The sequence below is a fragment of the Tenrec ecaudatus genome, chromosome 7 (genome assembly GCF_050624435.1).
Source record: "Tenrec ecaudatus isolate mTenEca1 chromosome 7, mTenEca1.hap1, whole genome shotgun sequence".
In the NCBI taxonomy this organism is placed as follows: Eukaryota; Metazoa; Chordata; class Mammalia; order Afrosoricida; family Tenrecidae; genus Tenrec; species Tenrec ecaudatus.
Window position 1 is genome coordinate 50,036,778 of NC_134536.1, and position 18,302 is coordinate 50,055,079.

General features: G+C 41.2%; 1 protein-coding gene across 5 annotated transcripts in view; it reads left to right on the forward strand.

Moving 5' to 3' along the window:
* The window catches only part of TBC1D32 (TBC1 domain family member 32), a 279,831-nt gene that overhangs the window by 64,299 nt on the left and 197,230 nt on the right, over positions 1 to 18,302 (forward strand). For all 5 annotated transcript variants that reach the window (XM_075554618.1, XM_075554617.1, XM_075554615.1 and 2 more), the window contains one exon: positions 17,608 to 17,748. In XM_075554618.1, the coding sequence (XP_075410733.1) occupies positions 17,608 to 17,748 (141 nt within the window). The remainder of the gene's footprint in view (positions 1 to 17,607; positions 17,749 to 18,302) is intronic.

Here is an 18,302-nt window from a genome sequence, read left to right on the forward strand (position 1 = left end):
GTCGGGAAAGTGAGCATCATAGAGTGCCAATTTAATAAAAGAAAGTATTCATGCATTGAGGGAGTACTTGAGTAGAGGCCCAAGGTCCCTCAGCCACCTTAATATTAAACCTATAAATGTAGATACTTAGATCTATTTCCCCTTCCTCATATATATGTTTGCATGTACGTGTCTTTGTCTAGACCTCCATAAATGCCCCTTGACTCCCAGCTCCTTCCTCCCTCTCCCTTGACTTTCCTCCTGCCCCACTACCATGCTCAGTTCCCACCTGGGCTACAGCTATACCTCTTCTCTACGTAACCTTACCCTTGATCATTCCCCATCAGGCCTGCCACTCCCCCCTCACTACCATTTTGGTTCCCATGTTGTTCCCTTGTCCCTGTGATTATCAACACCACTTCCTTACCCTCCTCCCCCTCCCCCACCCGGAGCTGTCTGTCCCCCCAGAACTGTCTGTCCCAATGTTTTTCCTCCAGATAGTTCATCCAGCCTGTCCTATTCAGACAGACCTGTGGAGACACTAAGATGCACGAAAACAAGACAGAGGAAAACAAAGCAACAGTATACAACCAGACAACAAAACAACAAAACAAACCACTGACAAAGAACAAAACAAAACACTTCACAAAAGAAAGGCTTGTAGTTCATTCAAGGATCGTTTTCTGGCCCTTAGGAGTGTTTTCCAGTTCAGTGTGTTGGGGCACCACGCCCTGGCCCCAAAGTCCACTTTCAGCATTCCATGGGGACCTTGCCACTCCATTCCCTTGCTGTTCCACTGCACTCCCCCAGTGCTTTGCCTCGGCGTGGTGGGATCAGGTCAGGTGCAGTTCCCACACAGTGTCTACGGTGCTGTCCCTTGTATCGCCCTTAGTCACTGAAGGGCATCATGTCTCATAGTAGGGCCAGCCATGTTGTTCTCTCTGTGGACTGGCTGCTCTACTCAGGAACATCATCTTCACGGCCTGGTGGGCCAGGCTGTGTTCCACTGTCTCCTCCTGCCCCTTCATCTGCTCCCGTGTGCTCTGATCAGATATGTCCATCTCCTGGAGCTGCAGAATCAATGTCATCCTTTGAAACAAATTCTTTTCGGGGGAGGGGCAGGAATCCACTTAATTTTTGGTGCTGGGGCCAGCCTCATCTTCACTTTTAAGGACCATTTTGGTTGTACTTCTTCTAAGACAGAATTTGTTTGTCATTTGGATAGTCCATGATACTTTCAAAATTGTTCACCAGCACCATAATTCAAATGCATTGGCTTTTCTTTTGTCTTCCTTATTCAATGTCCAACTTTAAAGTGTATAGGAATTGATCGAAATTTCCCTGGCTTCAGTCAGGCACACCTTAGTCCTTAAAGTAACCTAACTGTTTTTGAATATTCTAAAAAGACCTTTGTGTAGCTACTTACACATTAAAACAAGTAGTTTCACCTCTTGAGTGCTACTTCCAAGAACATTGGTTGTGGATCCAAGCAAGATGAAATATTCGACAGCTTTAATCTTTTCTCTGCTTGTCATTATGTTACTTATTGGTCCAGGTATGTGGATTTTGGTTGTCTTCGCATTGAGTTGTAATCCATACTGAAGGCTGTGATCCTTGATCTTCATCTGCAAGTGCTTCAAGTCCTCCTCACTTTCAGCATGCAAGGTTGTGTCATTTGCATATCTCAAATTGTTAATAAGCCTTTCTCCAATCCTGATGTCACAATCTTCTTCATTTTATCCAGCTCTCTGATTATTTGATCAGCATACAGTTTGCCTAAATATGGTGAGAGGATATACACCATACACACACCTTTCCTGATTTTAAACCATGCATTATGCCTGTGTTAGTCTGGGTACGTTAGAGAAACAAATCCACAGAAACTCACACGTATAAGAGAGAGTTTCATATAAAGGGTAAGTGCACATCAAGAAAACATCTGAACCCAGTGCTGCCCAAGCCCACAAGTCCAGCATTAGCCCATATGTCCAACACTAATCCACAAAGTCCTCTTCCATCTCACAAAACACACACAACGATGTCGACTGCAGGAGGAAAGCTGAATTAGTGCATGTGTAAGCATCTCCGTGCTGGCAGGTGTCTCTACACAGCTGCTCCAGCACCCAGGGCTGCATCAGGGTAGGTCCATGTGGCTTTTCCTAAGGGATGTCTTGCAGGGAGTGAGCCTTGCCAGCTGAAGCAGGGGACTGGCTAAGGCAACTACACCCTGGTCCGACCATCAGAAAGCAAGAGACCTGAGAACTTAAAAGGCGAGGTTTACTGAGCCATTATCTCTCTGCCCTTCAGTTAACCCCACATGTGTTTATGGGCCAGGTTGGCACAATAAACTCTAACTATCTCAATGCCCTTGTTCTTTTCATACCACTGCCTCCTGATGCATGTCCAAATTATGCATGAGCATGATGAAATATTCTGGAATTCCCATTCTTCCCCAGACTTTCCCTAGTTTGTTATGATCCACACAGTTGAATGCTTTGGCATAATCAATAAAATACAAGCAAATATCTGCCTGGTATTCTCTTCTTTTAGCCAATACCCATCTGATATCTTTTGTTTCAAGTCCTCTTTTGAATCTGGCCTGAACCTCTTGCAGCACCCTCTCAATGTACTACTGCAACCATTGTTGTATGAGTCTCAGCAAAATTTTACTTGTATATGATATTAGCAATCTTTTTTTTTTCCTTTTTTTAAATCGTTTTATTATTTTTTTCTTTTTCTTTTTTTTTAAATTTTAACAATTTATTAGGGGCTCATACAATTCTTATCACAGTTCATACATATACATACATCAATTGTATAAAGCACATCTGTACAGTCTTTGCCCTAATCATTTTTTTCTCCTCTTTCCTTAGCAATCTTGTTTTATAAATAGAAAATTCTGTTGGGTCATCTTTCTTTGAAATGGGGACAAATATGGATCTCTTCCAGTAACTTGCCAAGTAGCTGTCTTCCAAATTTCCTGGCACCAACAAGTGAATGCTTTAAGTGCTTCATTAGTTTGCTGAAACATTTCAATTGATATTCCATTAATTCCTGTAGCCTTGTTTTCAGCTCATGCTTTCAGTGCAGCTTGGTCTGCATTCCTTCATTACCTTGCTTCTTGTTCATAGGCTTGCGCTTGGAATGGTGGAATGTTGACTAGGTCTTTTTGGTACAGTGGTCCTGTATATTCTTTCCATCTTCTCTTGCTGCTTCCTCCATCACTCCATATTTTGTTCATAGAATCTTTCAAGATTACAACTTGAGGCTTGAATTTTTCTTGAGTGTTTGGAGTTAAGGTAGACTGAGTCTGTTCTCCCTTTTTTGGTGTCCTAACTCAACGTCTTTGTGCATTTCCTTATAATACTTGAGTTTGTCTTGTTGCGCTGTCTTTTGAAATTTTCTCTTCAACTCTTTGACTTTATTACTCATCCATGTGCCTTAACTACACTACAATTAAAAACACATTTCAGTGGATTTTCTGACATTTACTTTGATCCTTGCTTTTATCCACTTTGTTTTCTTTATGCATGAAATTCTTGATATTCTCCCATAGCTCATCAGGTGTTCTGTCATTAGTGGTCAATGAAGCAAATCTGTTTGTGAAATTGAGGTGGAATGGACTCAAGGTTGCAACTTGGCTCTTTCAGACTTGTGTTAATTTTCCTGTTTCAACTTAAACTTCCGTATGAGTTATTGATTGTCTATTCCCCAGTCAGCCTAAGGCCTGGTTTTCCTGATGATATTGAGCTTTTCCATCATATCTTTCCACAGAGGTAGTCAGTTTCATTAAAAAAAATCATTTTATTGAGGGCTCATACAATTCTTATCAGTATCCATCCATTCATCCATGTGTCAAACACATTTGTACACTTGTTACAATCATCATTCTCAAAACATTTGCTTTCTACTTGAGCCCTTGATATCAGCTCCTCATTTCCCCTCTCCCTTCCCACTCCCTTTCCCTCATAAACCTTTGATAATGTATAAATTATTTTTCGTTATATCTTACACTGTCCGATGTCTCCCTTCACTCACTTTTCTGTTGTTCATCCCCCAGGAAGGGGGATGTAGATCTTTATAATCGGTTCCCCCTTTCTACTCCACCTTCCCTCCAACTTTCTGGTATCACCACTCTCACCACTGGTCCTGAAGGGATCATCTGTCCTGGATTCCCTGTGTTTCCAGTTCCTAACTGTACCAATGTACATCCTTTGGTCTAGCCAGATTTGTAAGGTAGAATTGGGATCATGATAGTGGGGGAACGGGGAGGGGAGAGGAAGCATTTAAGAACTAGAGGAAAGTTGTATGTTTCATCATTGCTACCCTGCACCCTGACTGGCTTGTCTCTTCTTCGTGACCCTTCTGTAAGGGGGTGTCCAGTTGTCTACAGATGTGCTTTGGGTCTCGACTCTGCACTAACCCTCATTCACAATGATATGATTGTTTGTTCTTTGATGCCTGATACCTGATCCCATAAATACCTCGTGGTCACACAGGCTGGTGTGCTTCTTCCATGTCGGCTTTGTTGCTTCTGAGCTAGATGACTGCTTGTTTATCTTCCAGCCTTTAAGACCCCAAGTGGTCTTAAAGTCAGTTTGATTTTTGTGTATTCCATCTGGAGAAGTCCTTATGTCCTTTTGTGTTGTTGAATAAAGGTATTGGCCATGAACAAACTGTTGGTCTTGCAAACATATATCTTGCAGGCTCTAGCTTCCCCAAGACCATATTTTCCAACTACTGTAGTTTTCTTTTTGTTTTTACTTTTGGATTCCAATTGCCATTGATTATCAACGCATCTTTTTTCTCAACTCTGTTTTATTGGGAGCTAATACAGGCATCTTACCATTCCTTAGTTCAGTCACATCAAGCAGTATTATACAACTGCTGCCACAATGAGTTTGAAACCATTTGATTCCTTCTTGAACTCCTTGGTATCAGCTCCCCTTTGCCCCACAAGAACCCGTATTCCCTCTAGATTCACCAGTTCTAGGTTTCATATGGCGAAAAACAGCAACAAAAAATCAGAAAAGCACACAGAAACATTTAAGAAGGCTACCCACAATGAAAGAATACATCAGAGATAATCCCCCCAAAATACGAAAATATTGAAAACCAGATCAGGCCCAAAGTGTATCCGAGAGGGTATCAAGTGACCAGGTTTTAACCCTGCAAGTCAGGTGTATCATTTTGATCTCCTGTAGTCATCTCTCTACTACTCTCTATTTGTTTACCAATACAGGGCAATCCACCAGAGGCTTATTTCCTGGGCAGGTCTACTAAATATATCTTGAACGTCCACCGTCATCCACAGTCTTTTGCACCCTAGAATCGCACAGTTTAAGCTCCCATGTTAGTTCCCTCTTCTTGATTTGGATTATATAATTTACAATTGTTGGATCACAGTTGTTGGTGTGTTTCTTCCATGTGGATTTAGTGGACCTCTCGCTTAGATGGCTGCTTGTTTGGAGACAAGCCTTTAAGACCCCAGACACTATTCTCTCTGAGAGCCAGGCACCATCGGATTTCTTCACCCTGTTTTGTTATAGCACTCTTCGTGTCTCCTTCCTGAGAGCAGGGCGGGTATCAAGCAAGGTCATTTGTAAGAACTAATTGCTCTTAAATTGGAGTGAGTCTTTAGTGCGAGCCAACACATACTACTGGAGCTATGCTTTTTACCTGCCTTTGGCTCCCCTTAGAGCCCTCCTAGTAAATTTATGGTCGAAAATCTTTTGAATCCTCTCCCTGTAGCTTAAGGGTCTTCTGGTAGTGTCATTGATTAGCCCCTAGTACCAATTAAAATAAACTGTTTAGAGAGGGATATTGGACCAGTATAGGCTAACTACATATCATGATACCTGCATTATTCACTTGTACAGAATAAATCCTTATGTGGCTGGACACCATTTACACAAACAATGGGAGTTAATTGTCAGGTGAAATTTGCAATACCATTCACTGACAATGACTGAATGATGATCACAGGTCTGCCAGCATAATATATATATAATATATATATATAATATATAATCTTAATATAGCAAGTAGGCCATTGATGTACTCGGTCAGCATCCTCTGCATCTTCAAACACCCTAAAATTTCAGCCTTGAGTACTCAGGTTACAGTCAATTTGAGGTAGAGTCTAGTTCGCCTAGTGGTGTTTCCACATCAGATCCCTCTGGTATGGCTTTAGAGTGTGTTGTGTACCTTGAAGATCCAGGTTCAATGCCCCACTGTTCTATGACCCGGGTCAACAGGGTGTGTAGAGAAACCTAAGCCAATGTGGTTTATTAGGTCAGTCCTCCCCTCCCCCCGACTGGAACGTTGGTCCTCCCCCTTTTTATACCAACACACATACACTAGTTTTCTCCCAGATGCGTCTGCTCCCTTTCCCCCCTCTGACTTGACTGTCCCATCAATATATGTCTCATCACTCTAATATAGGAATGTCTGCCAGTCCAGGGGAACCTCATCAAACTTTTCATGACAACCACTAAGCGGTCAACATCTCCTCACCCTTTCTTGACAATCTGATCCCAGCTGATGTGAGGAGCCCTCCACCAAAGTGACCTTCAAGGTACACACCTGGAGAGGATGGTGCATGGTTCCTGGGCACAGTCTGGCTCCGTTACAGGCTCTCAAGTTGCCCTGGCCAGCAAACTGGATGCTTTGTAAACCTGAGCTTGCACATGCCCTGTTTCTTGTCCTTAATACAGTGGATTCATAAAGGTTTTGCCCTTTTGTGATTGACTAACTTTACTCAGCATAACATTTTCCAGATCCCTCCATGTCATGAAGTTTCATCACTGTTTTTTTAAAAAATCATTTTGTTGGGAACTCTTACAGGTATTATAAAAATCCATAATTCAATTACATCAAGTGTAATTATACAGTTTCTACATTCATCATTTTCAAAACATTATCTTTCTTCTTCAACTCTTTGACATCAGCTCCCCTTTATCACGTCCCTCCCAACCCTAGACCACAGGAACTCTTATTTTTATATATCGTTAATATTATTATTATTGTTGTTGCCATATCTTACCCTTTCTAATGTATCTGCTCACCTACAATTCTGTGATTTGTTTCCCCAGAGGGGGATTATACCATCATAACTGGTATCCGTTTCTCCTCTGTGCCTCTCCTCCAACCTTCCAGTATCTCAGGGAATCTTTTCTCTTATTACTATTTCTAAAGGGTTTATCTATGTTGGGTTTCATACATCAAGTGAACTTAATTATACAAGTGAACATACGCAGGTCTGTCAAGATTAATGAAGTAAAACCATAAGAGTAAGGGGCGGAAACATTAAAGAACTAGAGGATAGTTTTATGTTTCATCAGTGCTACTCTGCACCCTGGATATATTAACCATTCTATGTGGGACTGTCCAATTATTTTACAGGTGGGTTTTGGTTCTCCACTTTGGCTACACTCCTTCACGTCAATTTGATTGCTTGTTTCTGAACTTCTGATACCTGTTCCCATTGACACCTCATGGTCACACAGGCTGGTGGTATGCTTCTTCCTTGCGGGCTATGTTTTTCCCTGCTAGATAGCCACTCGTTTAACTTCAAGCCTTTAAGATCCTAGCTGCTATCTCTTTTAATAGCTGGACACCATCATCATTCTTCACCACATTTGCTTATGCACCCTTTCTATGTTCATTGACTATGTTGGGAAGGTATCATGTATTGCCACCTTATTCAAACAAGCTGTACTCATATTGAGTTAAGATTTAAGTAGAGGCCCAAAGTCCATCTGCTTCCTTGTTATATTTATATATACTATTAAATATTCCTATCTTTATGTATGTACATATATACATATTTATATATATAATTTTTACTCACTGTACTTTCTTTTTCTTTCCTCCTGCCCCACTATCATGTTTTCTGATCATTCACCTCCCAGTAATTCCTTTTGGATACATTTCAATTGGTCAAACATGACCAGGAACGCTATACCCTCCTTACCATCAATTTTAGATCCCCTGATTTCCTCTGTCCCTGTAGTGATTGGCTCATCACTTCTCTCCCCTCGCCTCCTCCTCTCACATGATCCCCCGCCCCCACCCCAACCGTAAGTCCTGGTGTTGTCTCCTTGGGATTGTTTCTCCTGCCTGTCTTGTATAGGTAGACCAAAGGGGAAAAAAAAAAGAGCATGCATGTTGTTCCAAGCCCAAATGTTGTCTCGACCCAGAGTAGATGAGTATACCTCTGGTAAATAGGGAGCAGGCCCTGTTATAATCCATCTGGCCAATCCCCTTTGCTTTCAGGAATCCGTACCCCAGGACCCATCTACCTAATAGCCCTTATACCCTTTTAGTCATCGGCATTCATGTCAGGGGGTGTGCCTTCTACAAAACCCATTGCTTTTCCTGCTGTCAAGGGTGGAGCAGTCTAGTGCTCCACCACCTACCCTGTTATGCCTTTAGACTTACAGTGTGGCCTCTTTATGAATATCTCCCAACCAGTTCTGATGAGGTGCCAAGTGCTGCCCCCCCAAGCAGAGGACTACAATTGAGATTCCTCGGGGACTTTGTAGCTTTGCTCCCATTGCTGGTCGGTTGCACTCTCCTCTTGGTTTGCTCCCACGTGGTCGGGTCAGACTGCCTGCACTCCACGAACTGTATCTTCAGTGTTGTCTTCTGTAGCGGTGTCATCTATGGAGGGCATGTCATGTCTCAGGCTGAGGCAAGCCCTGTAGTCCTCTCTGTGAACGAGCTGCTCCTAGCAAGAATATTGGCCTTAAGGCTAGGCACACCAGTATGGGGTCTACTCTCTCTCTCCCTTTCTTGTGGAGACATAAACAGTACCCTCCCCTTGGGTGGATGAGTACCCTGTTCCCCATTGCCATCCTTTTTCTTTCTTACCCCACCCCTCTGTGGGCTGTCACGGCATATGTGTGTGTGTGTGTGTGGGGGGGAGGGCGGGACTCTAGAACGATGCCTTTCCACATAGGTGCTATATGCATCTTTTTATTTTTAGAATTTTGTTGACATATGCATCATTGTGTTTGGTTTGTCTCTTGCCAGAGTATCTGGTCCTCAACCAGGGAACTGTGCAATGCGTACGTTTTCCCTTATGCCCATTCTGTTGTTTGAACATACCTCAGTGGACTCATGTTGTACTTGTCCTTGTGTGGTTGGCTAACTTTGTTGAACATACTATTCTCCAGCTCTTTCCAGGAGACGAGGTGCTTCATCATTTCGTCAGTTTTTTAGGGATGTGTAGTGTGTTAGGGTTCTCTAGAGAAGCAGAACCAGGGCACTAATAATTTATATATAATTATATAGATAGATAACACAAGAAATATACAGTTAATTTGTCCATAAAGCAGTAAAAGTGGCTCAGTGCAACTCACTTCCAAGAGACAGCTAGTACACTGGTAGGCCTCCAAGTCTTGAGGGCTGCTAGGTAGACCTCTGTGGAGCAATTCAGGCTATCTGGCCACAGGCAGCAAACAACAAGCAGGTCACCAACAGTCAGCCAGATGACAGGGTCCGACGGTCCACAGCTCAAGAGATGTACCTTCCAGCAGCGTGGTGAAGCAGGTCTTGAAGGATTCTCAAGATACAGCAGCATGGTCCAGGGATTAGGTGTCCCACAGGTAGTGTAACTTGCAAATGGAGGCATAGAACAAGCAAAGCTGCTGCACACTGGTCCGAAGATCAAAGAGCAAGGGAGAAAGAAGCGAGGCTCGTGCATTTATTTCTCTGCCCTTCAACTAATCTCACATGTGTTTCTTGGACACGTTGGCACAAAAAAACCTACCTATCACAATCCACCCCTTGCCAGCTTGGCACCTGTACACAATTCTTTAGCCATATGTAATTTCCAGACATTAATGAAATCACACTTACACTTAACATTAATAATCTATCATATATATAAATGAACACAATGAACCCAATTATATCTGATGTATCATACACGAACAAAGAAAAGATATTCAAAAAGCACATATAAAGAAAATAAACTGGCAATCACAAACCTCATTTTTGCAATTGATCACGTGGTCGTAACTGATAGGTAGAACTACCTTTTTCTACTACCTGCTCTATATTACCTTTGCCCTCATCAAGCACCTCAGCTTGCCATGGTTGTTTGCCTGATGGGGTGACCCAGACTTTCATTCGTGAGGGGTCAGGATTGGGTTGCTGTAACTTAGCATTTACTTTAATCACTGGGCGTGGTAGCACTAAGAGTCGGCCTATGGGATCTCCTGGATTCCAGACATATTCTTCTTTACCTCCATTATGTAGCACCAGTCCAATTGCTCCTTGGTAATCAGGATCAATCACACCACTTAGTACAGTGATACCCTTCCTGACCTGTTGATCCAAAGGCATGAGAAGGCCAAAGTGGCCAGGAGGCATTCTTAGCTGCCAGTTCAGTGGAACTGGTGCTGTTTTTCCAGGTGGGAGAGTTCTTTCCTTCAGGACCAGGACCTCCAGGCCTTAGGAACACAGGGTTGCTGGGAGCGGAAGCAAAAATGCTGCAAGGGGATCACTAGGAGTAGTAGTGAGTGGTGCCACTCCAGCTTCCACCCCTTGGTTCCCTGGACCCATGAATTCTGGCTATTGGAGACACAGCACCATATATTGGCCGCTGGTTTAGAGCGTATACAGCTTCCTGGAGAACATTGCCCCAGCCCGTAAGTGGTTGCCACCTAGTTGGCACCATAATTGTGTCTTTAGGAGCTCATTCCATCGTTCTATCAAGCCGGCAGCTTCAGGATGATGAGGAATATGATACGACCAGTGGATTCCATGGGAATGGGCTCATTGCCATATCACATTTGCTGTGGAGTAAGTCCTTGGTCTGAAGCAATGCTATGTGGAATGCCATGCCGGTTGATGAGGCATTCTGTAAGTCCATGAATGGTGGTTTTGGCAGAAGCATCATGTGCAGGGAAGGCAAATCCATTTCCAGAGTAGGTGTCTATTCCAGTGAGAACAAAATGCTGCCCCCTCCATGACAGAAGTAGTCCTGCGTAATCAACCTGCCACTAAGTTGCCAGTTGATTTCCCGGAGGAATGGTCCCATATCTTGGATTTAATGTTGGTTTCTGCTGTTGGCAGGAGGGGCACTCAGCAGTGGCAGTGGCTAAGTCAGTCTTGGTGAGTGGCAGTCCATGTTGCTGTGCCCATGCATAACCTCCATCTCGGCCACCATGTCCACTTTGTCCATGTGCCCATTGGACGGTAACTGCAGTGGCAGAGGAAAGAGGAGGACCAGTCTCCACAGCGCGTGTCATCTTATCCACTTGGTTGATAAAGTCCTCCTCTTCAGAGGTAACCTTTTAGTGAGCATTCACATGAGACACGATTACGCCTATTCAGAGTGGTCCATCCACATACCTCTTCCACACATCTCCTTGTTACCAATTTTCCAATCAAGTTCCTTCCAATTCCTCGACCATCCATCCAAGCCATTAGCCACAGCCCAGGAATCCATATACAGTCTCACACCTGGCCATTTTTCCTTGCAGGCAAACAGAATGGCCAGGTGCACTGCTTGAAGGGAGAATTTCCCTTCACTACTGTCCTGCAGGGAGATCCAAAAAGGGGCTGTAGTGCTGCTGCTGTCTGCTTTCTAGTAGCACCTGCATATTGTGTAGAGCCATCTGTAAACCAGGCATGACTTTTCTGTTCTTCAGTTAGATTTTAATAAGGATCTTCCCAGGAGGCCATAGGTGCAGATTGGGAGAAAGAAAGGAGGTAATGTGACAGGAGCGGAGACTGTGGGCATTTGGACCACTTCTTCATGCAGCTTACTTGTCCCTTCAGGTCTACTTTGGTCCGATCTCATATATATCACTTCCATTTAACAATGGAGTGTTGCTGCGCAGTCCAACTTCATGATTACGTGGGTCAGACAATACCCAGTTCATAATGGGTAGTTTAGGCCCATGGTGACTTGGTGACCCATGGTGAGGTGTTCAGTCTCCACCAAGGCCCAGTAACAGGCGAACAGCTGTTTTTCAAAGGGGGAATAGTTGTCTGCAGAAAGGTTTTTTTATTCATTTTTCTACTGATGGTGATTTAGGCTTTTTCCAACTTCTCGCTATTGTGAACTGTGCTGCAATGAACATGGGAGAGCATATGTTTGTTCATGATCTGTCTCATTTCTTTGAGGTAGACATCCAGCAGCGGTATCCATTTCACTTTTCATGGTAAATACATGGTTACATGTATTTACAAGGTCACCAGGAGTGTATAAGAGTTCCAGTCTCTGTACACTCCAGCATTTGTTCTCTTTTTTATTTTATTTTTAAATCGGGCCATGGTTATGGGTGTTACATTGTGTCGCATGGTTCTTTTGACTTGCATTTCCCAAAGGACTAGTGAACAAGAGCATTTCCTCGTGTGTTTGTTAACCATTTAGATGTCATCCTTTGTAAATTGTCTATTCAGGTCCTTCGCCCACCTTCTAAGATGATTATTTGTTTTTGTTTTTCTTGTTGTAGACTTGCAGTATTCTGTAGATTTTAGTCTTTAGTCCTTTGTATGTTATGTCACTGCTAAATATCCTTTCCCAATATGTGGACTCTTGTTTTACTGCTTTGACGAATTTTTTGGTTTTATACAAGTGTTTTGTTTTTAATAAGTCCCATTCATCTATTTTGTCTTCCTCTGGGTGTGCTTCCTGTGTTATATCTGGAAGTCTGTGCATGTTCTGCACTAGAGCCCTTACATATATCCCAGTTTTCTCATTGGTATAGTTTTGGGTTTTAAATTTAAGTTTTTGATCCACCTGGAGTTTGTTTTTGTACATGGGTGAGGTATGGGTCTTGTTTCATTTTCTGCAGATGGCTATCCAATTTTTCCAGTACTATTTATTGAAGAGGGCATCCTCTTCCCATTCAGTGTTTATTGGGCTTTTGTCAAAACTTAATTGTCTGAAACTTGATGGAGGAGACCTTACATTGTCTGGGGTCACTCCCTCAAGATGGGGAAATGGGGGATGACCATCCACTTGAGGCTATACAACACTGAGGCAAGGCTGGGGAAAAACACCCCCCTCCCTGCCCCCCCCCCCCCACACACATAGGAATGGAAGGCGATCCTTGTTTGAAAACTAAGCTAAGGACAGGAAAGTGGAACATCTACATTTTGGAAAAGACATTGATAATTCTGTTGGTGAGTATGGTGTGTGATCAGGAAGGGATCCTAAACAATTATTGTAGGGAACCAAGGAGGATGATGGACCAGATTTTATGATCCCGGGTAGACTCTATAAATACCTTTCTACCCAAATCTCAGTGAAACATGCCATGGACTAAACAACATGATGACCTTGGATGCCAATTCTGCAGGCAGCATAACATAATACAGGGACTATACCAGAAGCACTTAACATAGAGGTCTGGCTGAATGAACTAAGCCATGCCCTAAAGTTGCCCACACCCATGGACTGAGGACTGGCATACTTGGATGGGAGAAAAAGCAGAGAGTATCCGTCTTGGGAGTGTGGAAGTAGTGGTTATTGGACCTTGGGGGCAATCCTGGTTTGGGGGGGTATCCAATGGAAGTAGACCCAGAATTACCATATACCTAATACCTTGATGACTCCCTTGCAGTGGCATGACAGATTTGGATATGTTGGGTAGGGGTCTGCCCTTGAAAGAACTGATTCAGGAAGTCTACTTCTGGCACCAAACCCCATAAGTAGAGTAAACAGAACTCAACAGAATGGGAGATCGAACTGTGGAGGACAGCAACTCATGGCTGCAGCTCAATATATATTCTCCTTGACTCCTCATGAGGACAGTTTCGGGAGTATTGTGTCATTGGGGGATGATTTATATGAGTTTGTTTATATGAGTTTTATTTCCTGTCTTTACCTATTATTTTTGTTTATATAAGTTTATATGAGTTTTATTTCCTGTCTTTACCTATTATTTTTGTTCTTCTTTGTTTGGTTGTTTGCTTGTTTTCTGGTTGGTTTGTTGTACATGCTGGTGTAGTTGACCCTATGGGGTTTTGATTTTTCATAGCAGGACCGCCAAACTAAACCTCAATTGTGCATATTCCATGGACAAGCAGATGGATTTTTGGCTTCCACTGAACTGTAACCCCTAATTCAAGAATAGTTAGTTCTGATAACATGGCCTTGCTTGATACTTGCCTTTATGAAATAATCACTGAAGATATGGGTGCTACAGCAAAGTGTGGTGAAGAGAGTAGATGATGCCTGACTATCAATTGGAACAATGTCTGGGGTCTTAAAGGCTTGTATTCAAATTAGAAGCTATCTAAGTGAGGAGTCAGCTAAGTCCACATGCAAGAAGCACACCATCTTTTGTGATCCAAAGATGACAATAACAAAATTCAAATATGACAAAGGAAAAGGATCAGAGCTTAAATTGTGAACGACCAATTTGTAGAAGGCTACAGAGGACAGTGGGAGTCCAAAACCGACCTGCAGAGTATCTAGTCAGATTAAGCCACTGGCAGATCCACTCTAACCACAGGTAAATGCCTGGAATATCCTTACTATCAAGCATAGATCATTGTAATCCTGTTTATACCAGATCAAGCTTGATATTAGATCAGTTGACCTCTCTTTCTATACAACCTGAACTCGTTCTAGGTGCAAGGATCTCTTGCTTGTTCCATGAGAAAATTTTCTTCCCTTGCTTTCTCAATATTGATAGTGGTCTTTTCTTTATTATACATTGTTTATAATTTTCTTTATATTACTACTGTTTTATCTTTACCACTTTATTTTGCTTTTATTTCTTATTGTGTCTGTTGGCATTTCCAGTTTGTGAAGCACATAAGGAGTGGATACATCAAGATAAGAACTGATGTTAGGGTTTGAAGGGGGTGAGGGGGTAAATAGGGGGTGGGTTAGGAGATTTAGGTAATATGCAATGAAGGTGGGAAGAGGAGGCAGCACCAGAACTGAATGTGATTACGCAACTCATTTTAAGGGTGATTTAACTGCGGGTGGGGGGAGGGGCTGAGAAAAAAGGTTTTAAAATTGATTGTGGTAATGATTGTACCATTCTTGATATGTTTGAACAATTGAATGGTATGATATGTGGATTTTATGCCAATAAAACTGAAAAAAGATATACAGCTATTGAATAAACATATAAAGAGAAAAAAATCATCAGTTGTCTGTCAGTGGGTGTTTTTATTTCTGGTTTTTCTGTCCTGTTCCAGTGGTCTATGTATCTGTCATTATACCCATACCAGGTTGTTTTGCCAACTGTGGCTGTGTAGTAGGTTTTGAGGTCAGGTGGTGCAGGATCACCTACTTGTTCCTCTTTATGAGGAGTTCTTTGCTTATCCTGAGCTTCTTCCTTCTCCTTATGAAGTTGGTAATTAGTTTTTCCATTTCTTTAAAGAACGGTTGGTATTTGGATCAAGATTGCATTGAATTTGTAGATTGCTTCAGATATTATTGACATTTTTACAATATTGAGTCTTCCTATCCATGAACATGGAATATTCTTCCATTGCTATTGGGTTCTTTTGGTTTCTTGCAATAATGCTCTGTAGTTTTATTTGTAGAGTTATTTTGTTTCTTTGGTCAGGTTTTATTCCTAGGTATTTCAACTTTTTTGTGGCTCTTGTAAATGGTATTGTTGTCTTGATATGTTTTTCAGAATTCTCATCACTAGCATATAGAAATCCAATTGGTTTCTGCTTGTTACTCGTGTATCCTGTTATTTTACTTAGTTCCTCAATTGTTTCCAACAATGCTTATGTGGAAACTTGGGGTCTTCTTTATATGAAACCATCCCAACTGCAGACAGTGAAACATTCACTTCTCGATTGCATGTTTAATCAGTTTCTGAAGGAAAACTTTGGTAGAATTCTTCAATATTTTCATCATTAGCTTTTGTGGTTGGTGCATAAATTGGAATAATAGTTATATAGACTGGATTTCCTTAAATGTGGATAAACATAGTCCTATCACAGACTGCATTGCACTTTAAGGTAGACCCATATATGCCCTTTTTGACTAAGAATACAGCCCTGTTCTTGATTGTGTCATTTCCTGCACAGAAAACCATGCAATTAACTGTTTCAAAATGGGCCTATACCAGTCCATCAGCGCACTAACACCTAGGATGTCGACCTGTTTGCATTCCATTCCATTTTTGATGACTTCCAATTTTCCTAGGTTCATACTTCATGCATTCCAAGTTCCAATGAGAGTAGATTTTTGCAGCTGTTTGTTTTGACCGTGAGTTGTGCTCCATCAGCAAATGAAGATCCTGAATGGCCCACTTTACTGGGCTTTGTTTCATTCATGTCTTCATGGTTGACTCTACTTTCAGAAAGCAGCTCCTCTTCAGTCACATTTTAGCTTCCCACCCGAAGGACCTGTCCTCTAGCAGCAGCTCTGAAAATGCTCTGCTTCCATTCATTAGGGCTTCAGTATCTGACAGTGTTTGGATTCTATATGTAAGGTTTTCAGAGGCTGCTTCCTCTGAATTGGGCACTGGATTCCTTCTTCTTAGTCTGGAAGCTCTGCTGAAACGTGTTCGCTTTGGATGACCCTTCTGGCATTAGAAATATCAGGGACACAATTTCCCTCATGACAGCCACACACAAACCAGCAGTAGAACAGAAAATCTGATTTTACCGTTCAATTCTCTCTACTTCAATGAGAAGAATGGAAGCTATCAGATAAAAACAAATTCTACATTCCGTATCTATCTTAACATGCAAGTATTCTATATATTGCTTGATCTTCTTTCTCTACCTCCTATCCACGTTTCAACACATTCCAGTGAGACTTTTCTTTCTGTCACTTAAACCTTTTCATCATCGATTTCCACTTTTTCCTCTTTTTATTTTGTGCCATTTCACTGTTGGCTATTTTTCTCTTCAGGACACCATTCTTTCTTGGATGCGTCAGTCTCATATAGTAATTCTCTCTGAGTCACCTTTGAGACTCTTGTTTCTTTTTATGTGTATTCTTCCCAAGCCTTTCGCCCTTTGCTATTTTTTTTAAACACTCAATAAAAAAAATCAGTAAGAATTTTATTATGGTGAAATGTGACATTAATTACATTATATCCATTCCCCAATTTTTAAAATTGATTTTAACAAAAACTGCATCGTTTCACAGATTTCGATATCAGCAGAGTTTAGGTTATGAAATAGGAACTCAATAAATGTTGCATGTGTAGATGAATGAGCAAGTTAATGGTATATGAAGATATTTATATTTTAGATAGCCTAATTTAATTTACAAATTAGGCTCTTTGTATTCTCTTTGCAGTATTGACATTTAATTGGTAGAATTATATAGTAAATAATATTTACTATTTACGGCATCTCTACCTTAACTTCCTCTTGAATTTCCTTTTGATGATGATAAATAGTAACTGACAACTTAATTGCATTTATTTTAGAACGAATACTCTGTCTATATTACACTTCTGTGATGGTTTATTTTCTTCAGACATTTAGATTTGCCAGACCTTAGGCAATTCTAAAGAAATGATAAGGGAAATAAAGAAATGTAAATCTGTATTTTCATCAACAGTGTCTCCATTGTAGATTGCTCCCTGTTTAATATTCAGAAGAGGATGCAGAGAGGTAATGTAAAATATAAAGACATTTAAAATGAATACTCTTGTTTATTTTTCTTTTAAGGGGAAAAGCAGAAAAATTTCTACTACACAGGATCAGAACTGCAATATATTTATTTCATTCACTCACTGTGCCTTTTAGGCAGGTTATTGATCTACACACATGGCAGAAAACTATTTCCTATAAAGTTGAAGAATAGAAAAGGTAAGTGCAATTAAGAAAAAATGAATACACTTATATATTACATAGTAAGATGTTCATGAGGCTTTCTACTCCTGTAAAGAGTTTTAGTCTTGAAAAGCCACAGGGCCAGGTCTACCCTGTTCTTCTGGGTTACTATGAGTCAGAATTGACTCGATGGCAGTGAGTTGTTGATTTTTTTCTTTTTTTTTTTGAAGTTGTCAAGTACTTCATTTTAATTGGATCCACAATCAACACTCATTATAAACAATAGGGAATAAATCACAGAACACTGCACTGGGCAAGTCTACTGCAAAAAAAGATGTCTCTAAAATATTCAAAACTAAAGATAAGGGTTAAGGTGTGACCAATACAAGTCTTATTTTCAATTACTTCATATTCATACAAAACTGAACAATGAATAGTGAAGACTGAAGAATTGATACTGAGGGAGACAAATAATTTCAATTATAGTATTGGCAAAATATTTAATATACGGATACTGAGAGAAGAACAAATAAATCTATCTAGAAGAGAGACAGAGTATTCTTTGCAAGCAAGAACGGCAAGACTTAGTC